The following is a 21,902-nucleotide window of genomic DNA, read 5'->3' as shown; positions in this document are numbered from 1 at the left end:
GATGTGTGCCCCTTCCCATGGTACACGTGCACTTCCTGTGTGACACTCACCGCCGTGCACGGGCACACAGCCCTGTCGCACTGCCTGGAGTTACCACCCCCATCCCCCGGCAGCCACCCCCTCTACCTCCCTGCCAGCAGAACCCCGACTGTGTTCAGGAAGACGATGTGCCTACTCTGACCTAAGCCAGGCCTATTTCTTTTGCTGGATCCTCAAATTCCAGACTCCCTTGCAGCTGAGAGTGTCCTGTGACTCAGCTGTAGCCAGTGAGACAGAAGGGGCTTCTCAAGGTGGGGGTAGGGTCCTGAGGTATTGAATTTGGGCACATCGATCCCCATCTCTTTCCAGTGTAGAACGGCTGAACGGCCGGCAGAACAGCTATAATTTCCCTTTGCACCTAGGTTTCTGGATACGAACTCATTTCTGCCAGTTGAATGCACTGGCAGAATATTTCGAAGGCAGAAAGGAGGCGGAGGCATCCTCCTGCGGTTTGGGCTGTTTGCTGCTGGTAAACAAGTGTGCGGAGACGTGGGGTTTTCTGCAGCAGAATTCAGGTGTGCAGTCGCCAGCCCACGGGTGTGGACCGTTAGTTGTGGCCGAGGCAGCCGCTTGACCCTGCTTTCCAGCGTCCAGTGATCTGTTCTGTAGAAGCTGGAAAGCAGCTGCAGTGGCAGTTTCCTGATCCTGGGGTCACGGCTCTGGCAGTGTGCTCTAGAATTCATTCATTCCACTGGCCGACCCCTGACACCCACCTAACGGCTTGTGGCTTGTGTCCCCCCCTCTTGCCGGCCCGTGTTGCTCTGTCCAGAGAGCCTTTCCTGGGGGGCCAGCCTAATGTCCACTCCTCCAGCTTTTCCAATGGTTTTCCAAGCAACCGTTCCCTGTGGTAAAAAAAAAATTTTTTTTTCTGCTTAAAATAGCAAAGATCTAGAAACATAACATTCTGGATCCTCTAGTTTGAACCAAAAAAAGCTACCGGGGGCTCAGGCATGACAAAAGGATGAGAATAAGAGGCCTCAGGGAAGGTTTCATTTCTGTGAGCCTCAGTTTCTTCTTCTGCAGAATGGAGACCAAAGATTATTATTTTTATTACAGTTAATAGTTGACTACCGTGGTAGACTGCATTTCCCAAACATGGTCACGACAACATTTCCCATTCCACAAGCCGTTCCACACGTGACCTTGTCACTTCCCGTCAAGTCGGAGGAATCTGACCCCCTCACTCCTGAATCAGGGCTGGGCTGGCCTCTGACTCGCTTGTAAGCAACATGATGAGTCAGGATCCGCCGACTAGAACTCGCAGGCTGTCGGAAGGGGTGCACGTCTCCAGCCCCGCCCATTTCTCGCGGGGCTTCAGCTCCGGCCCGCCCCGGCCGCGCGGGGCTACAGCCCCGCCCTCGCCGCTCAGGCGGCGGAGGGGCGGGGGTCGGTGGGCGGGGCCAAGGACTGCGCGCGGCCCCGGCCCCACCCTGCCGCTCCGGGCTCGGGCTCCCGCGGGCCCCGCCCACCGCGCTGCTCCCTCTGCTGTCCGCTGTGCGGGCAGCGGCGCAAGGCTGAGTACCATGGCCGGGCTGCTGGCGCTGCTGTGCCCCACGGGCAGGGTGGGCGCCCGGGTCCGGTCTCGCGCCGCCTGGCTCCTGGGCGCTGCCGCCCCCCGCGCCCCACCGCCCTTGTTTCTGCCGCTGCTCGGGACCGGGCTGGACGCCCCGCTGCTGCACGCGGCCCGCGGGAACTGCCACGGCCGCCAGGTAAGCCTCCCCGCCCCCACCCCGAACCCCGCGCGCCCCGATCGTCGGCCCATCTCCGCCGAAGGAGAGCCTGACTCGCGCAGCTGCCCGAGACCGAGCACCGCCAGGGTCCCCAGGCCTCAGATCTCTACAAGTCAAAGAAGCGAGTTCCCAGTTTACAGCAGGGGAAACTGAGGCTCAGGGAGGTGTGACTGCCCAAGGTCACAACCTCCAGGTGATCCCAGGATCCCAAAGCGTCAGGCTGTACTGTGGTGGTGGACGGGAGGATTGGAGATGGGGCCTGGGCTTGGTATCGACGTTCTCACTGGGCGGTAGAGTTGTTCCCTTTGAAGTCGCGCCGGGGCTTCCTCCCTGGGCCGAGGAGAAAGGCTTGGTGGGTGCTGCGGTCTCTAACACCGCCCCCCCCCAACACTTGCTGCCACTCCCTTTTTATCTAACCTAGAGGGCAGGCCTCCCTGTCAGACTGCAGGCAGGACGCGCGCAAGAAGCCCAGTGTTACTTCATTGCATCAATATTTCACTTCGGTTGCTTCTGTGTTTGCTAACTGAAAACTGGTTTCCATTCAGAATGGTAATGCAGACTATCCCTTTTTGAAAGTTTTGAAGTGGGTCTCCTTAAAGAAAAAAGGTGGTAAGCAGTGAAGTCTGGAGATCCAGAGCTAACAAGTTGGGACAAGCAGTGCCTGGAGGTTTGCACCTTTGGTCCCTTTGCCTGCCTGCATCCACTCACCAGCGGTGCAGACCTACCCCAAGTGCTGAAGGCCTCTGAGCCTGTTTGCTGACCTTGCAGGCGTTTAAAATAGCACCTTCCCAACAATAGTTTGGGGAACAGTTCCATGAGCTGATGTGGGCCTCAACATGGTGCCACCGGGAGCCAGTGCTTCCTGAATGTTGCATAGGCATTTGACCCGTGACCTTACCATGCCTCTGCCACAGGTGGAGAAACTTCCTTCCCTGCCTTCTGCTCCCCCATCGGACAGGTGGTAGATCTTGTCTCTGCCTCCTGAGCCCAGTTAGGGGATCCTCATGCGTCTGGCACCCTCCGCGCACACCCAGCTGTCTCCTGGTGATTCTCTGTGGATCAGCCCAGCTGTCCCTTCCTCCCGGAAGCCTTCCCTGACCACCAGTGATACCTTGGGTGCCTCCACTGGCCCCCTCCTCAGCCCCATGGGTGTGCATCTTCTATGCACTCATCATATGGAATGTCCTCCTGACTTGCTGGTCTGTCTTGTGAGCCTGGCACTGGCAGGTGTGTGTGTGTGTGTGTGTGTGTGTGTGTGTGTGTGTGTGTGTGTGTGTGTGTGTGTGTGTGTGTGTGTGTGTACTGCTCCCCCACCCCATATTTATTAAAGTAAGAAGGCTGTATTAGAAGGGTCAGGAAGGTTTGAGGAATGAGCCAAAAATTGCTCACAAGTTCAGATTGTTTAGAGTGACACCTGTTTTCATTCATGCAATAAGTAATATTAATAATAAACACTATATTTTGTTTACTTTGTACCAGGCACTGTTCTGAGTAGTTTGAAAATATTAATTCATGTAATCCTCACAACAACCCTGTGACGTAAGCAATACTGTCATCCCCCCCCCCACTTAAGCCCAGAGAGGTTGAGTAACTTTCTGAGAATCACGCAGAGGTTACCTGTCAGAACTGGGATCCAAACCAGTCTCGTTCCAAGGCTTCTGCCCTCAACAGCTGTGCTGTGTTCCTCACTTATTCGTGAGTGTCTGCACTGTGCTAGGCACTGCTCTAAGGCGCGGGGGGGGGGGGGCGGATAGAGCAATGAACAAAACAGACATAACCCACCCTCAGGGAGCCTGACGTCTAGTGGGAGGGGAGGGACAATAAACAGAAAAGGAAAATATCAGGCTTGTTGATGTGAGAGGTGCTACTGAGAAATGCCAAGGGGGGAGGGAGGGTGCAGATGGGCAGGGCTGCAGGGCGGGATGCTGCCAGTTAATAAATAAGGTCATCAGGGAAAGGCTCCCTGAAAAGGCAGCGCGTGAGGGAGAACTGGGAGGTAGGACACTGGGGCTCAGAGAGCCATCTGCAGGTATATGAAAGCACTTATCTAAGAACAGACACGGGTGAGGTAGATGTTGTCTGCATCCAGGGCAGCGACTAAGGATACATCACAGGTTCTTAAGGTGATATTTCACGAAGAAATGAATGTCTGAAAAGTTTCCATTCCTTGCAGGTCATCACCTCATAAATTCCTTTATTTCAGTCTCTTTATTCTCCTCCAGGGTTAGGAAGAAAAATGCATGACCCACAATGATTAAAGAGATTTCCAGGATAAAAGGAAGAAAATTGTCCATATAAGCTTCTAACTCTAGAAAGTTAAAAACTAACTGCAGGGCTTCCCTGGTGGCGCAGTGGTTGGGGGTCCGCCTGCCGATGCAGGGGGCGCGGGTTCGTGCCCCGGTCTGGGAGGATCCCACGTGCCGCGGAGCGGCTGGGCCCGTGGGCCGTGGCCGCTGGGCCTGCGCGTCCGGAGCCTGTGCTCTGCAGCGGGAGAGGCCACGGCAGTGAGAGGCCCGCATACCACCAAAAAAAAAAAAAAAAAACTAACTGCAGCACTGGCTAACAGGAAATTGTCTTTTGTGTCTGAATATTTTGTCCCTCCCATTGTCTTGCAGTAGATACTGGTTATTCTGTAGCTGGAAGTCTGGCTGCCTTTTTTTTTAAGGAATAACTTTTCTTTCAATATTTATTTATTAATTTATTTATTTTTGGCTGTGTTGGGTCTTCGTTTCTGTGCGAGGGCTTTCTCTAGTTGCGGCGAGCGGGGGCCACTCCTCATCACAGTGCGCGGGCCTCTCACTATCGCGGCCTCTCTCTCTTGTTGCGGAGCACAGGCTCGAGAAGCACAGGCTCAGTAGTTGTGGCTCACGGGCCCAGTTGCTCCGCGGCATGCAGGATGCGGGATCTCCCCAGACCAGGGCTCGAACCCATGTCCCCTGCATTGGCAGGCAGATTCTCAACCACTGCGCCACCAGGGAAGCCCTGGCTGCCTTTTTTTCTTTTCTGGCCAAAAGGCCTTTGCCAAAATAGAGGTCGTACAGAAAAGGGCTCTCGAGAGAGAGACAGTTCCACCCGGTCCTGGCAAGTAGACAGAGGGGACATAATGAAGTCTGGTTGGGCCAGATGTCCAGGGTGGAAAGTGAAAGGGGCTTTCACCCGTCATCAGCCTCAGGACGTTGTTTGGCTCTTGGAACCGGGGTTTGTCCACTGCTCCTCCTATCAGGGCCTGGCAGATCTCCCATCCGGGGCACTTCATCCGCAGCCAAAAGGCGGGTGGGGAGCTGTTTATCAGGAGCCTGAGCTCCCAGCGGCCATTCTGGCTGCTAGGCGTCAGAGGACAGGGCGGGCGCGGTGCAGGCCCAACCGAAGGGTACTGGTGACAGTTTTCCTTCTCCCCTCCAGAGCCTTGACGTTCTGGAACAGGCTCTTCCTTGAGGAATGTTCAGCTCTTGGGGGACATGAAGGGGAGCCTGCAGCACAGAACTCAGTCTGGGCGCCGCCAGCCAGCTCATAGCTTTGCCCCAAACCTTGGTCTCCCATCTGTCAAAGTGGGAGCGACAGAGGTGCCCACGTCGTGGGGTTGTGAGGGTTTTTATGGGATGGCGCCTTTAAAGTGCTAAGCCCGGTACCTGGCTCAATAGAAGGGGCCTCTCTTGAGGACACTGGTGGTTTTCCTAAAACCTTTCAAAAAACGTTATGCTTTCCTGCCTATCAGAACCAGCCTCTGGGACCCCATAAATGGATACTGGATTTTAGTAGGCAGTCCCCTTTTTTTAAGTGTTTGTTTTCTTAAGTCTGAAAAAAGCCCGCAGAAGTCAAAGCTAAAGGCAGAGAGGAAATACAGTTCGTCTCCCGCCTTAGGACCTTAACACTTAATTCCCAGGGACTGAGCAGCCTTTAATGAAACAGATTTGATTTTAATTGAAGCTTTAATTTAAAGCTTCCAGGTGTTTTGGGGTTTTGTTTGGTTGGTTTTTTTTTTTTTTTCAGTCCCAACTGCAGTTTGGGAACAAAAGAGATGCTCTTTCAGTTGGGAGGTAATGAAAAGACTCTTTCAACTAATAAATCTGAGTTCTGTGCCAACTCTTTTGGGAGCAGGGGCAAATGAGCAGCTGCTGTGTATGATTAAAAATCAAGGATGATTCTGGGAAAGGTTTTTGGTTTTTTTTTTTTTTTTTTGGCTACGCTGCGCGGCTTTTGAGATCTTAGCTCCCTGACCAGGGATTGAACTCGTGCCCTCGGCAGTGAAAGCGCAGGGTCCTAACTACTAGACCACCAGGGAGTTCCCAATTCTGGGCAAGTTTTAATCCAAGACTGAATTCTACCCCCTCCTCGCCGTGCGTGGAATGTGGCCCTTCGCTGAGCCTCACTTAGTTCTTTTGGGGGCACTAGGAGAGTCTGCTTTTGTGCCTTCTTATCTTCTACGTACGTGCAGCCACGGTTTATCTTCCATTCTGGCAGCTGGTCCAGAGCCAAGCCCTCCTGTCCAGCATGAAACCAAGCTGCGAGGCTGCCCCAGGGGTTACCAGACACAACAGGGCTCCAGACACTGCAGACATTCTTTGTAGGGCAAAATGTACTGTGGCTCCCAGCTTGCCCTGAAGAGTAAATTTTAGAATCTGTACTTTGTATTTCAGTGGAATCAAATTCTGCTTCATAAAAAGGAATGAGGTTTGATACCTGCTACAACGTGGATGAACCTTGAAAACACGATAAGTGAAAAAAGCTGCTGTAGTCTGTTCGGGCTGCTATAACACCATAGGCTGGGCGGCTTAAACGGCAGACATTCATTTCTCACAGTCCTGGAGTCAAGAAGTCCAAGGTCAAGACACGGGCAGATTCAGTGTCTGGTGAGGGCCTGCTTCCGAGTTCATAGCCAGCTGTCTTCTGTCTTCTTGCCATGTCCTCACATGGTAGAAGGTTCAAGGGAGCGCTCTGGGGTCTCTTTTACAAGGGCCCTGATCCCATTCATGAGGGCTCCACCCTCATGACCTAGTCACCTCCCACCTCCAAATACCATCCTGGTGGGGATTCGGTTTCAACATACGAATTTGGGGCGGGGGAGGGCTTCCACCAACATTCAGTCTGTAGCAGAAGCCAGTCACAAAAGGCCCCATGCTGTATGGCCCCGTTTACATGAAACGTCCAGAAAGGGCAAATCCATAGACAGATAGGAGTTACGTGTTTGCCTTTCCCCATCAGGATGGGGGAGAGAGGAATGGGGAGTGACTGCTAATTGGGTGACAAAAACATTCCAAAATTAGATCCTTGTGATGGTTGCACAACTGCAAACACACATAAACCATCTGACTGTACGTTTTAAACCTTAAGATGGACTTTATGGCCTGTAATCTATATACCAGCAAAACTGTTACCAAAGTGGATGGGCCTCCCTGGGGAGGAGGAAGAAACGCACGTGGGGCGTTAGGTGGTGACGGCCCGATGGAGGGAACTGCACAGGAGCAGCTGTGTGAGGGTCTCGGTTTTAAAGAGGGTGCTCCAGGAGGGCCTCCCTGAGGTGATGTCGGAATAAAGACCTGGAGGCGGGGCTATGAGGACGTCTGGGGAAAAGCATTCAGGCAGAGGGAGCCGCAGATGCCAAGGCCAGGAGCGGGCCTGGCCTGGGCTGCTTAAAGCAGCAAGAAGGCCACGTGGCCCGAATGGGGAGCAGGAAGGAGAATGGGGGTGGGGGGCGGCGGGCCTGGAGGGCTGAGGGGCTGGTGCTTCCAGGAGGCCTCTGACGGGGGTGGTGCTGTCATCCCACCTCGGTTTTTACAGGCTCCCTCTGGCCACTGTGTTGAGTGGTCAAGGGTGGGATTGAGGGACCAGCTGGGAGGGAGGCCACCACAGTAACCCAGGGGAGAGATGAGGCGCCTGGGCCAGGTGGTCCTGAAGCAGCGTTCCCTAAACCCACCTAGGCTGGCACCGCTCAGCGCCCCTCCGGTCAGTAGCCCTGTCTGCTGCTCTGTAGGGTCAGCCCCTCATGGGAGACCTGCAAGGTCAGGCCCCGGGCCCCTGGGTGGCCCCTGGTCTCTCATGTTCCTGCCTACAGCCCGGGCAAGAGTAGCTCGGGAGGTCTGGTCTGAGTGCCGTCAAAGAAAGAAAACAGCCCAGGAGGCCGACTGCAGTGGGCCCGGTGGAGGGCGGGGCAGTGGATTCTGATGGGCAGACACCGTGGAGGGCGGGGCAGTGGATTCTGATGGGCAGACACCATCACGTCCTGAGGATGGAAGGGCGGGCGGGGGTGGGCCACCAGGGCTGCTGGCTTAGGGGACAGCATGGATGAGCACGAGGGATGGAGGACACAGTGTGGGCCTGGCGTGCGATGGGGGGACGAGGCTTGGGTGGGCAAGCCTCCAGAAGTATCTGAGGAGGAAGGGGACCTGCTGCACTTAAAACCCTTTATCAGGGAGTTCCCTGGCAGTCCAGTGGTTAGGACTGCGCGCTTTCAGTGCCGAGGGCGCGGGTTTAATCCCTGGACGGGAAACTAAGATCCCAAGGCACAGCTGTGTGGCGTGGCCAAAAAAGTAAAAACTCCTGATCACATCCTAGTACCTGTGCATGCAATCCAGCTCGACCCCTAATACACCGGGCAGAGATGGTCCCTTCACCCTCCCAGTGCTAGGAGCCAGGCAAGACGACCAGGTCCCTGCTCCCTGGAACCACACATTCCGGGCCTCTGGCCAACAGCAAACAAGCGAAGAACGGAATGCTTACGTACATGTATTTGTTATATTTGTTACATTATAAGCAGGACAACTCCTGAAGATGGAAATCTCAGAGAGGGAAGTAGAGATGTGATAGCATGGCTGCCACTGAGGGCAGGCAGCTGAGGTGGTCAAGGAGGGCCTCTTGGAGGAGGTGACGTTTGTGTTTCCAGCTTAGAAAGTGGCTCACTCCAGTCTGTTGCAAGGCAGGTACATCTGAGAAGCGACTGCCACGTGGAGAGTCTGCTGAGGGCGGGCAGGAGCAGGGCAAGGGGAGGCGAGAGTGCTGAGCAGGCTGGTCACTTAGAAGCACCAGGGGAACTGATATCTAATCGCAGTGCCCAGGCCTCACCCCACATCTATGAAATCAGAGGCTGGGCACCTGGGCACAGACAGATGGATCAGCAGCATCCGGGTCCCCTGGGAGCTCTTGAGAAAGGCAGCGTCTGCAGGGAGGCCCCAGACGTGCTTGGTCAAAGCTCCCACCTGCCCGCCAGCAGGGGCTCTGAAGCAGGGCAGGGCCGGGAGGAGGACCTGTGCCTCGTTGCGGTTGGAGGCTGCTGCCCTGGGCACCTGTGTCATTTCACTTTTGTCCCTGGGATGCCACGCTGCATGTCATGTGTCCCCACCCCACCACCCCCACCGCAGCCTTTGAAGCATGGCTCCACTGCAGCATGTTCTAAAAATACAAGAAAGCAGCCGTCCCGCTGCAAAGTCAGTAGCCGGAGCTGACTGACCCAGATGCTGCCTGTGAGAAGAGCTCTGAGGTCTGTCGTTAGAGCTGAAGAAACCCTTTGATGTAAAAGGCACTCTCCATATTGAGGAGTTTTGTCTTTTTAATCCAAGGTTGTTTTTATTTCTCCCAAACATTCCAGGCCCTGTAGATGCTCAGTAATTGTTAACAAACACCCCACGCAATGAATACTTTCTGTACTAACCCGGCCGCTGCATTTATGGCCGGAGAACTAGCCCTCCCTTTCTCCGTTCAGATCTCAGGGGTAAATCTTGATTCCAGAAGTAGATACGTCACGGCTTTTGCTCCGTTTTATTTCGTACCCACTGTCTTGTAGAGTCTAGCATGGTTGTCACGTCACCACAAACCTGGAGGCATTAAACGACACACATTTATTCTTTGACAGCCCTGGAGGTCAGAAGCCCAAACGGGGTCTCACAGAGCTAAAGTCAGTGTGTGGGCAGGGCTGGTTCCTTCCAGTGGCTCTACGGGAGAATCCATTTCCTGCCTTGTCCAGCTTCTGGAGGTGCTGCACTCCTTGGCTCGTGGCCTTTTCCTCTGTCTTCAGAGCCAGCAGCACAAATCTCTGCAAATCTGACTCTGCTGCTGTCCTCACGTCTGCTTCTCTGACCCTCCTGCCCCGCTGTGTCCACTCACAGGACCCTTATGATTAAGGTCCCACTGGTCCCACTCAGAAAATCCGGATGATTTGCCCATCGCAGATCCTTAACTTAATCCCACCTGCAAAATCCTTCTGCCACGTAAGGTAACATATTCACAGGTTCTGGGGACTAGGACCTAGACATCTTAGGGGCCATCGTTCTGCCCATCATACCTGGTACCCAGCCCTTCACTGCACTCAGTGGCTTAGCAGGCATTAGCCTCAGCTGACAAAGAAAGATAGTAACTTATCTCTCACTGGACAGGAAAGAGCAGAACGCTGCCTGAATCTGAAGCTGCTGATGACCACTAACATCCTTGCTCCTGCCCTAAAGCGTCTCCCCTTCTTTGGCTTGTGCGCAGGACACCAGCAAAATCACTGTGACAACAGGCGGCAACATCAGCAGTACAGAGGAGAAAAAGCAAAGCAAGTCGCAGCAGCTGAAAAAGATCTTTCAAGAATATGGTGCCGTTGGCGTGTCACTGCACATTGGAATCTCATTAATCTCTTTGGGCATGTTTTACATGGTTGTTTCAAGGTAAGATTTTGACAGTAGTAGATATTTGTTTTTCGCTGCCATCCAAGTGTCTTTGGGAATAAGAACTTTTTTCCTAAGACTTTATATTCATCTAGCTACTTTCATCACATTTTTTAAAATACTGTAAATGTCATAGCCAAATTGATCGGTTAACTCTATCCCTTTTGTGTTTGTCTGTTTGCCTCTCTCCCCTCCAGTGGTGTGGACATGTCAGCCATCCTGCTTAAGCTCGGGTTTAAAGAGTCACTGGTACAGTCGAAAATGGCAGCAGGCACAAGTACTTTTGTGGTGGCCTATGCCATCCACAAGCTGTTTGCACCCGTGAGGATAAGCATTACCTTATTTTCCGTGCCCCTGATTGTCAGGTATTTTCGGAAAGTGGGAATTTTTAAACCTCCAGCTGCAAAGCCTTGATAAACTCTTCAACTGTGGGCCTGAAAACCTACTTCTTTGAAATGATACATTTTGGACTGGTTTTATGATGTAGGGTTTCTGGTGGGGGTGAGGCAGGGGCTAGCTGCTGTCTTCTCGTGAATAGCATTTACTTTTGCCAGCAAAAATTCAGGGTTTCAAATCACTGTAATTTTTTTGCTTTATAAGTTTTGGTGATGCTATTCATCATAGGGCTTGTCTGCATCATCTACAGTGTCAGCAAAGCATCGCCATTGAGTTATCATCTGAAACAAAACTGTCAGCCAGGAAATGTTCCTTCTGGAGGATCACTGGTGAGGGTCTGCGTGCAGAAAGAAGCCTCAGGGGTTAATCTTTGCTCAAGTTCTTAAAGGGCAGCGATTCATTAAGCTGGTTTTTAAAGTTCCCTTTCCTCTAATATTTGCTGTCAGGCGGCCTTCGTTTTAATATGCAGTAATGTGCAGAACAGCTGCCAGTGCTACAATTAATGAAGCAGAATTTAAGACTTCACAATATGGAATCAGGATCTTAATTAGCATCAACACTTTGACGTTCATTACACTTGTTTGGGGGGAAAGAAAAACAAGTATTTCTGGTACGTTTCACTGATCCCAAGACACCTTCATATCTGGACATGATGGGGCCTGCCTCAGCTGATTTTTCCCAAACTTCATCAAAGTAGGTCAGAATCATTTGTCTCTGTTTCGGTAAAACACGGAAACTTCATCCAATAGTAATGGCATCAGTTGGCCCCGGACGCATGTGTCCTCAGGAATCTGGACACTGTACATATACGCAAAGCTGAGACAATCTTGGCCTGACTAACTCTGTCTCAGACTTCAGACATTCCAGAACTAGTGTCACAGTGTTTACATTGTGTTGCTACTTATATTTTTAATTGAGTTAAAATTATGTATGCAAAAAAAGATTTTGTATCACTCTCTAAAAAAGTAAAATTACTAGCAGTTGCTGTAAATGGGAGACAACCGCAAAATAATAATATAGGCCGGGCAGGGACGGAGCTAGTTTACCAGGTAAAGGGCGTGTGACTTTAGGCCCCTCGTTCTCTGTTTGGGACATTGGTTAAGAACAGAAATGCAAGCACACAGATCTCAGTTGAGACTTTCTCCTTGAGCCAGTCAGGAGCAAGCAACGGAGCAGGAATCTATTCCCGTGGGCTTCAGCATCACTGACGGGACACTGGCTGCACCCCAGGAACCCCAGTGTAACTGCCCTGCCACCATGGTTCAGGGGTTGCATTTATCTTTCTGGCTCCCAGATTTTTTATTTTAGTTTTTTGGTTTGATTAACTACATTTGTGACAATCAGAAAACTCAAGGAACTATAAACTGATCATCCTGGTTTTACTGAGATCTGACTATTGACAGGTTTTCCTCGTTAGCCCATAGTAACCCATGTCAATCAGTTATTTCAGTTAACTTTTATGAGAATCTTTGTGAGCCAGATTCTCCACTTGCAAGATCTTTAAAGTGGATCTATTATCCCACCCCCACCCCCCCTTTTAAAGCCGTTAGCCCACTGCCAAAAGGTTTTAGCAATTTAAAGTTGGAATTAGACTGCCTTTCTGGGGTCTAATTCCCAGGACACGTCCACATCAGAGAGAGATGGCACCAGTGCTAGGTAATTCCTCATGAGGACAGGACCAGCACTTCTGTGTTGCTGTCTGTGTGTGAACAGTTGGCTCTGGGCTCCTAACCACCTTCCTCACCGGCCTCCCAACCATTCAACTCGTGAGTAATGCCTATGCAAAAAAGCCAATAGGGATTCCTACAGGTTTAAGGGCTTGAATGGGAGTGGACTGAAAGGGCAAGCAATAAAACAAATTATCATACCAAATAGCCATAGCGTTCTCTTGTAAGCCCCAACTCCACTCCACTCCAGTGGCCAGTTGTCAGAACAGAACAGAGTAACTAGAGAGGAGAGGCAATCAAAGGACCAGGGAGTTACAGCATTATGTGAATTCACCAGCAAGATGTACAGATCACTTGTATTTACATTGTTTTTATGGAACTAGGGGAATAAAACTGATGATCTATTTTAAACACGTAAGCCATTGTTCACCTCTAATTTTTTATCTGACCAAATGAGCAGCTTAAATTCCGTGAAACAAATAAACATCTTTGTAAAGTTTATGAAGAACTTTTTATTCTTAGAAAGCCATCACTGCTGCTGATCATGAAGCAGCAGTGCGTGTGACTAGTTTATTAATGCTGTGCTGCTACAGTGAGCTCTTTTCTGTGCTTCTGTGGGATTGTTTGGGGAAATGACAGCTTAGCTAGTGTCACTGGTGGGGTTAGTCATGTTGTGTTGACTGCATCCGGGGTGGATGGATGAACTACTACTCTGGGATGTAAAAGCTCGAGACTGTGGGAACCAAAAGCTCCTTTGTCCCAACGGGGCTAACTGGACACGGCCGTTTTACTCAGTTCTTAAGTTTCCACAACTACTTCGGCAACTCTGACATGGAAGCGTATAGCCACGTCCTTCTGTGTAGACATTTCTGACCTCTGTAGGCCTCTTGCACTGAAAGTTGGCCATGAAAGCATGTTTCCTCTCCTAGTTCCCAGTAAGTTCAACACTTCCACCTTTGCCTTCATCATGGTCAAGTTCATCATCTTTGGTTGATGCACAGGTGTTGGCAGCCAGAAATACGTCATTTTACGTGATAGGAACACATAGAACGTGAGACCAGCTCCTCTCATGGCACCTCCTCATTTCTAGGCCAAGAGTAAACAGGTGGTGAAAAGAATTACCCATGTACTGCAGACAGGTGTACTTGTGGACTCAGGTTTCAAGTTCACACAGACGCCACAACGCCAGTGTGTCCCGTGGGAACCAGGTGACACGGGGAAGAAGGGAAGCCTCTGCCAGCTGTACTGAAGGGGCAGCAGGCGTCCACTTTATAAGCCACGATGAACACTGACGGCGCCCAGATCCAAGTACGGCTGCAGAGGAGGAATTCCGTTTAGGCAAACACTCCTTCACCGGAGAATCAGGACAAAAGCCACACTTGGAAAATCCATTTGCCAAGAACTGGTTCACCCCACGTGTGAATCTCTTTGCCATCCTGTTGAGAACACAGTCAGAGGCCAGGGATGGGCAGGTGTGGATGTGTAGGACTCCCCCGCTCTGTCCTGACCACCTGCAGCTCTGGTGGTCCCCCAGAGGCCCCCGCTCAGTCTCACCAGGAGGTAAGTGGCTGAGGACCAACAAGCAGGCTCGGCAGGGGTACTGGACAGACACTGAGAGCGGTCCTAAAGGAACGCCATGGAGGTAAAAATACAAGTCTATACAAAAGTCTTTATTTTAACATTTAAAAGAAAGAATCACATGTTCATTCCGACAGCTTTACCAGACTGGGCCACCCGATAAGTTACACGCACACAGGGACTTGGAAAGTTATTGCACAGATTTTCAACGGGTCGAGTCAGGACCAAACAGCCGCCCTTCCCCACAGCCAGGCTGCGAGTCCATCTTCCACAAGGACACCTTACTCAAAACAGGCTGCGGGGTGGCTGCACTTGAACCTTGCCTCCAGATTGATTATATAACCACGGCTGCTCCCACTGCAGAGTGTCGTGTCTGCGGAGGTGGAGCTCTGAACTGGGAGGCCGAGCACTGCCTGCTCATAAACAGTATTTCCTGTAGCATCTCGAGGGCGGGCAGGCGGCAGGGAGATAGGCCAGCAGCCTGTTCCAGGCAGATTATCAGCAGCCCTGTCTCGAGGATTTCTGCCCCCAAAGATTCTTAAGATTGCTTGCTAGCTGATTCTTTTTTTTGACTACTCGGTGGTTTTGAATTTGCCGTGACCCAGGGGTGTTCAAGTACTTCTTTGAGGGTGGGCCGCTGGCTGGGATTGTGCTTCAGCAGTCTGGAGATGAGGTCCCTGGCTCCCTCTGGCACAAAGTCAGGGAACGTGAATGCCACCTGGGTAAGTGTACAATAAGTGACAGGGTCACAAACGTGGCTAAGAGAGAACAGGATAAAGATTCAGATCGTAGCCTAAAGTCAAGGCTGATAAGGAGTGATGGGTCCTTTCTAGTGATGTCTTACCCGTGATATTCTTTTGTAGGTCTCTTGGTATGTGTTTGCCTCAAAAGGAGGCTTCCCAACTAGAAATTCATAGCAAAGCACCCCGAGGCTCCAGAGATCCACCTTCTCGTCATGCATCCGGCCTTCAATCATTTCAGGCGGCAAGTAGTCCAGGGTACCGCAGAGGGTGGTTCTCCTAAAAACGCAGGCAGGTTCAGGTTGACGTGCTTCTGTTTCTGATGCACAACAGCTGCTCAAAATCACCAACCATTACACTAACGTTGAGCGCTTTTCCTAGGCTAGATCCTGTGCTACGAAGCAGGTACTGTTATAAATCCCCACTTTTAGACAGGGAGATGTACAAGATCTCACAGCTAGCAATCAAGCTGCACTCCAAATCTGTCCAACTCCAGAACTTCCTTAAATGATATAAAATATAGGATTTAAAGTATCACCACTATAAAATTTTGTGGACAACTAGGGAAATTTGAACATGGACTAAATAGCAGGTATTAATAAGGCTGTTAATTTTCTTAGGCGTGATAATGGTTGTGATTATACAGGACAATGTCCTTATTTTTAGGAGATGCACACTGAAGCACTCAAAGGACAAAGCACACTGTCTGCAACTTATACGTAGACGACACACCCAACATGGCAAAATGTTAACAACTGTTTGAGTGTAGGCACTGGATCGACAGGTGACCAATGCAGCACGTCTGTATGTTGTTTTTATAATAGAGGTTGGAAACAAACATCAAAGCAGGAGCAAAGACCATGCAGGTTTTGCTGGTTTACATCAGTTATTCTTTCCCTGGTGCCCAGTGAGCGCACAAATGCTCACTCAACTGCATGGTGACCCAGGATTAAGTAGCTACCTCTCCAGACACCTAGCCTCTCATCACCACCGAGATTCAGGAGACGGCCTGAATCGGGGGGTTCTCAAATGACAGCACAACATCGAAGGAGCTCTTACAGTTACCAAGGTACGGGAGGCGAGGAGAAGTGACCAACATTTACACAGTGTCCTCTTCAGAAAAGGATCAGCTACCTTTCCTGTCACGATGACACCACTGGGAGGGTTAAGGTACAGTTTAGCCCTGCGATGCCATGAAGCCAGGTGCCAACAGCTCCCACCCGTGGCAGACCACGAGACTTTTTTTTTTTTAAACAGAGACTGCAGCAGCATATTCAGTGCCTTGCAGGAAACAATTAGGAGTGGTCTGTGACAAAAACAAAGCTCCCCACACCCAATGGCATCTATTTTAGACTACACAATTTTTTTTCAACTGGCTTTAAGGTAATCTGGCTGAAACTTTTTAAAGACCTACCCCAAAGTTGACAGACTCTTATTGGTGGATGTATGCTTTTAAATGCCCTACTTCACATGTGGTTCCAAAAGCTCACTTAAACTCCACTTACATTTTAAAGAGGAGAAAATGTTTTAGCTCTGTTGGCAAAGTTCATTTAAATTGTTTCATTACGTTGATCTCTCCACTTTAAGAGGAGACAGGAAAGGACTGTTCTGTTGACAGAGGACGAAAGAATCTTTGCCCCCCCACCCTGAAAGCTCCGTCCTGAAAGCTCCGTCCAAACCAGTTTGGTTCCTTTAAGTTCCCTGAAGAACTGTGCTCTTGGTTCTAGATCTTTGCAAGCGATGCCCTCAGAAACTTCTGTCTCCTGGTCCGGGAAGCAGTGGAGTCTCCCTCACACCAGTCAGCCAGGTGTTACTGCCCCTGTACACATGCTGCACTTCACCTGTCATACACTTGTCATATCTTTTACTTATTTGTCCCCTTCATTAGTCTCTAAGGACATTACGCATCTTTTAACCCCAGGCTTAGGACAGGATAAACAGCCCAAAATGGCTGCGGAGTAAAAATGTTCTTGAAGACACTAGTTTACTATCAGGCCTAAATTACACCAAAGTACGTGCGTCAGTTACCTGCCCCAACTCAGCACACATCTATACTTTACATATTTTACTATTTAGCTCATGATTAGCCCCTGGGCTTTTGCTAAACCGAGCAAACAAGTTCCACGTCTGAAGTTACATACCTGGAGGATGGGGCATGTACTGACCACCCAAAATCTGCGATCTTAAGCTCTCCAGATGATCCGAGGAGCAGGTTCTCTGGCTTAATGTCTCTATGAATAACTCTCTTTGAATGACAGTAAGACAGGGCATTTGCCAATTCTGTGATATACTATTCAAAAAAAAAAAGTATTGAAAGTCTGTGTTTTAGATTTATATAACACAATTTTAGACATCTCTTCTGAAAGGAAACCCAACATAGATTTTAACATGTTTCGTAGATTTTTAAAGCCAAAACTAGAGAAAATGGATGACTCTACAAGAAAACAAACCAATTTAGTGTGCAGCATTAAGTACAAGTGATTCTGTGCTATGTTATTTGCTAACACAGCAGATGTGATATTGAAAGACAGGAAAACACAGAGACAGCACTACATCCCCACATGGCAATATATGGCCCAGCAGCAATGAATTAAGACAATATTGAAAAACTGGTATAAATTAGGGAGTCAGACATGTAAACGGTTTTTAACATTTAAAACAAAAACGCTTAAGTACAGACCATTCCCATTTTTAAACCAAGGCCAATTTACAACAAAAGGATTTGTCTGAAGCTAAAACTTTACTCTAAGAGCACCGGAAGAAAAAAATCCTGAACAATAAACTAAGAGCAGTTGTCCTGGCATGTTAAGTAGCGAGCTAAATTTGGGGACACACTACATAGTAATTCATTAGTCAGCTTCAAAGTACACAAGCAAGTCAGTCCTTTCGTTCGTTTTGTTTGCATTTCAACTAAAAGATCTAGCAAGCAGGTCCAGAATTTGCTTTAACATATAAATAAGAATGGTTTTATAGTATACTGAAAGAATATATTTAGCTCTGACTTAAGTTAGAGAAGCGTTTGTTTCCCAAAAGTAATTCTAGACAGGACTGAACATTATTTTATACCAAAAAAGGTGTACTAAACAAATGGGTAGAAACCAGGTGTTATCGTCAGAAAGGACATTTTTCATTATTTTCAGCCAAAGCCAGAGACCAAAATTTAGACCATAATAAACTGAAAGTGAAGGCAAAGAAAGCTCGTCTCCTGCACCAAAGTTGGGTTGATGATGCCCTAGGAGCACACATTACTATTCCGGAGGGCAACAGGCTGTCCCTGCTCAAACCTCGGCAAGAACCAGAGCTCTCTGGCACCCAACTCCCTCCACCTCCCACATTAGATTGTGGGTACACGTAAAGGTCCCTAACACTTCTCTAGAATTAGTCTTATTTTTATTAGAAAAGAAAAACAGGTGCGTGTATATATCTCCAAACTAAGGAATCTAGAAAGAACCAATCTTTTCTTTCAAATAGCTGTTTACACCAAAGTAAACTCCATCTGGACTGAGGAAAACTGAGTACTACAAATATTAATTGCCAATTAAATAAGAAACTAGTTTGGTTAACTAATATTTAAAAAGCAAATAAAATAGATTTCTACTTATCCAAAGGGCAAATATTTAAGTTTAAAATAGTACGTCCTCGTTGCACAGACAGGACCAGAGGGTCATTCACCAATAGTGCTGTGATTTCATCAGAAGATAAAAGTAAAACCACCTGAACTTAATGCCATTTACATCAATGCCAAAAAGAAAATGAGTGTACATACTACCCAGAGACCTCCACCAAGAAACAGAACGAAGTAACCACCATTCAACAGGCCCATCATCGGCTAATTCAACAAAAAACAGCCCAAATTAAGACTCAGCTTCTTCAAACAATTTTCACACAATAAAGGAAAGTAGAATTTGGGGGGGGGGGGACAAAAACCTGATAATGTTGAACTTTATTAAGATTAAAAACATCTGCCCCTGAAAAACACAGTTAAGAGAATGAAAACATGAGCCACAGATGGGGAGAAAACGTGATAAAGGACACGTACCACAAATACACAGGAACCCTTCAAACTCAGTAAGACAACAACAAAAATTTTTAATGGGCAAAAGATCTGAAGAAACACCTCAAAGATGATATACAGATGACAACTAAACACATGAAAAGATGCTCAACATTGTACGTCATTAGAGAACTGCAAATTAAAACTGAGGCACCACTGTACACCTACTGGAAAGACTGACATCCAAAAGGCTCAACACCGGGCTTCCCTGGTGGCGCAGTGGTTGAGAGTCTGCCTGCCGATGCAGGGGACACGGGTTCGTGCCCCGGTCCAGGAAGATCCCACATGCCGCGGAGCGGCTGGGCCCGTGAGCCATGGCCGCTGAGCCTGCGCGTCCGGAGCCTGTGCTCCGCAACGGGAGAGGCCACAACAGTGAGAGGCCCGCTTACTGCAAAAAAAAAAAAAAAAGAAAGAAAGAACAAAAGGCTCACCACCACCAGCTGCTGGTGAGGAGCAACAGGAACTCTCATTCGTGGGTGGGAAGGCCAAGAGGGTATATCCACTTTGGAAGGCAGTTTAACAGTTTCTTAAAAGCTAAATGTAGTCTTACCATACAAGCCAGCAATCGCACCCCTAAGTATTTACCCAGCCAGTTTGAAAACCTATGTCCCACAAAAACCTGCATGCAATTGTTTATAGCAGCTTTACTCCGAATCACCGAAAACTGGAAGAAACCAAGATGCCCTTCAGTAGGTGAAGAGAGAATAATGGAATAGTATTCACCAATAAAAAGAAATGAGCTATCAAACCCTAAAAAGATACAGATGAATCTCAAATGCATACAGTTGTTTCCCACAGGGTAACTGGTTAACAATGCTACCACTACACATGAACACTGGAATTGAACAGATAAATGGATGGCGGAGGGTGGAACCCAAGTTTCTCAATGTTGGGGTGGAGGTTACAGATAAGCAAGGGAGGAGGGTAAAATGATCCATGTGATAATGGACTCATGTTTTGCTTAATATATAGATACGGATGGATAAATATAGAAGTACTTTTAGATACATGCATTTACATGGATTACTATACACATATTTCCTTGCTCTCTGTCAGCTGAAAGCCTAGAAGTAATAACACTCAGTAGCAATGATCATATCCAGCGCCCAGATCTTGGTTTCTAGTAACACTTTCCAATAAAAGGAACCAAAGCTCCGTGGAGAAATAACGAATTCTAAGACTGGGATAGGAAATGTACAAGATGAAGCTGGAACATCATCTTATAGCACCAGAAAACAAGAAAGTGCTTTTCCGTGCACGCACACACACAACGATAGGGACATATCCAAAGGACACAGGAACCACGAGAGAGCTCCCAGTGGCCAAAGCTGGAACAATGAGAGCAAAGTGGTATTAGATTATACTCAAAGTATAAAATAATCCATGAGTCCATGTTAATAAATGATTGACTCCATTTTCTGACTATTTTAACATCATTTTGCCTTTGGTGTGGGTATTTGTTGTTATATGTCTTTTATGTCTATGGATTAATTTTGTCTGGTGAATCAAAGGATTTATATCATTTATCAAATTTGGAAAATTCCCAGCCATTATCACTTCAAACATTACCTTCTGCCCAATTTCTCTATTATTTTTTCCTTCAGGATTACAAAATTTATTACTAAATTTATATAAGAAGTAAACATTACTTCCAAATGTCAAAAATAAATAAATAAAAATGAGTGAGTAAATAAATAATGGAGAATAGAGAAATATCTGGTACAGAATTCCAAATAACTTATATATATAAGTTATTTATATATTTATATATATATATACCCTGCCCTATAGGAGATGAAACATAACCCCCCATGGGCTGTTCCTCTGAAAGGACAGAGCATGCAAAGGGAGAAAAAGAGTAACTTTACAGTGGAGAAACCTGACAAACACTACCTCAGCCAGGTGGTCAAGGCCGACACTCAGGGATGAGTCAGGTTAATAGTATGTATCCTTGATACGAGAATGCATTTTACCTCTGATCTTCCTCTCAAAACCCCATGACCCTCATCTAATCATGAGAAACTAAAGAAATCTGAATGAAGTATGGATTTCAGTCAATAGTTATGTACCAATATTGGTTCATTAGTTATGACAACTGTACCACACTGATAAAATATAAATAGGAAAATTAGGTGTGTATTAATAGGAGAAAGTAAGTCTGTACTATCTTCAGTTATTCTATAAGTCTAAAACTAATCTAAAACAAATTTTTCTTTTTTTTTTTTTAAAGAGAGCAACTATACATTTCCACAGAAACAGCTGTGGAAACCAACCACAATATTCCATTTGGTACCTGATTTTATCTGTATATAAAAGGTACACCTAAGCTATTTTGATTTTTCCATTTCAAATATTTGATCTGATTAAGCTATCTTCCCATGAGACAAAACCCCCTCTATTATATAATGAAAGGTCCACTGCTAGGTAGGACAGGTATAGAGGAAACAGAATTAGTCTGAACAAATGAAAACTTACAGTAGCAGTTCTCTGCTCATCAAACTTTGACAGTTTCTGAAGTTCTCTATAGACAGCTCCGAGGGGTGCATATTCCAGAATTAGGTAGACTCTGGTAGCATCATGGAAATAACCATACAGCCTGAGAATATTTGGATGCCTGCAATGAAGGACGAACACTCTAACACCTGGTTTTGGAGCTGATATGTACTGAGTATCAAACAAATGCTCATGTGAAACCAGTGGTGAAAACTGCTGCTGGCCACAGATCCCACTTCAACCCCCCTTGAGAATTTGAAACTACAGACCCACTGTAAGAAAAAGATGTACACTGCTATCAATTTACATGCATTTCAAGGTATTAATGGACCTTGGGTTTAGTTAAGACTATTGTCTTCCTTTAGGCCATCTATATTCTTAGGTGGGGAAAGAATTCAGATAAATATTAAGTCTCTGCAAATTGGAAAAAAAAAAAAGACATGGCATTCCCACAGTAGTTGAAACCCAAACACCATGAGATAGACAACACAGGCAGCGTTCACGAATGGCATGGGATGTGCTGCTGACAACTTTGGACAGCTGAGCACAGGCTATCTGTTTTTTTG

The 21,902-nt window shown here is 48.0% G+C and overlaps 2 protein-coding genes across 4 annotated transcripts in view; one reads left to right on the top strand and one right to left on the bottom strand.

Annotated features, from left to right (window-relative positions):
* The first annotated feature begins 1,506 nt into the window (after positions 1–1,506).
* Positions 1,507–12,889, top strand: FAM210B (family with sequence similarity 210 member B). The gene is made up of 3 exons (XM_060123940.1): positions 1,507–1,748; positions 10,233–10,408; positions 10,606–12,889. The coding sequence occupies exons 1-3, from the start codon at positions 1,563–1,565 to the stop codon at positions 10,820–10,822; spliced, it is 579 nt and encodes a 192-aa protein (XP_059979923.1). The 5' UTR covers positions 1,507–1,562; the 3' UTR covers positions 10,823–12,889.
* Positions 12,890–13,019: 130 nt separating this feature from the next.
* Positions 13,020–21,902, bottom strand: part of AURKA (aurora kinase A) — a 19,627-nt gene continuing 10,744 nt past the window's right edge. For all 3 annotated transcript variants that reach the window (XM_060122514.1, XM_060122516.1, XM_060122515.1), the window contains 4 exons: positions 21,319–21,457; positions 16,931–17,079; positions 14,894–15,068; positions 13,020–14,767 (listed from right to left, as the gene is read on the bottom strand). In XM_060122514.1, the coding sequence (XP_059978497.1) occupies positions 14,588–14,767; positions 14,894–15,068; positions 16,931–17,079; positions 21,319–21,457 (643 nt within the window). In that variant the 3' untranslated portion in view covers positions 13,020–14,587. The remainder of the gene's footprint in view (positions 14,768–14,893; positions 15,069–16,930; positions 17,080–21,318; positions 21,458–21,902) is intronic.

Source organism: Lagenorhynchus albirostris, chromosome 15, assembly GCF_949774975.1.
Source record: "Lagenorhynchus albirostris chromosome 15, mLagAlb1.1, whole genome shotgun sequence".
NCBI lineage: Eukaryota > Metazoa > Chordata > Mammalia > Artiodactyla > Delphinidae > Lagenorhynchus > Lagenorhynchus albirostris.
This window is presented reverse-complemented; position numbering and strand designations above follow the sequence as displayed.

What these genes read in the sequence shown, in the direction of transcription:
- FAM210B (XM_060123940.1), top strand. Translation starts at nt 1,563, where the DNA reads ATGGCCGGGCTGCTGGCGCTGCTGTGCCCCACGGGCAGGGTGGGCGCC. An exon ending in GGAACTGCCACGGCCGCCAG is followed by an intron (nt 1,749 to 10,232) that starts GTAAGCCTCCCC and finishes GCTTGTGCGCAG; the next exon opens with GACACCAGCAAAATCACTGT. An exon ending in TTTTACATGGTTGTTTCAAG is followed by an intron (nt 10,409 to 10,605) that starts GTAAGATTTTGA and finishes TCTCCCCTCCAG; the next exon opens with TGGTGTGGACATGTCAGCCA.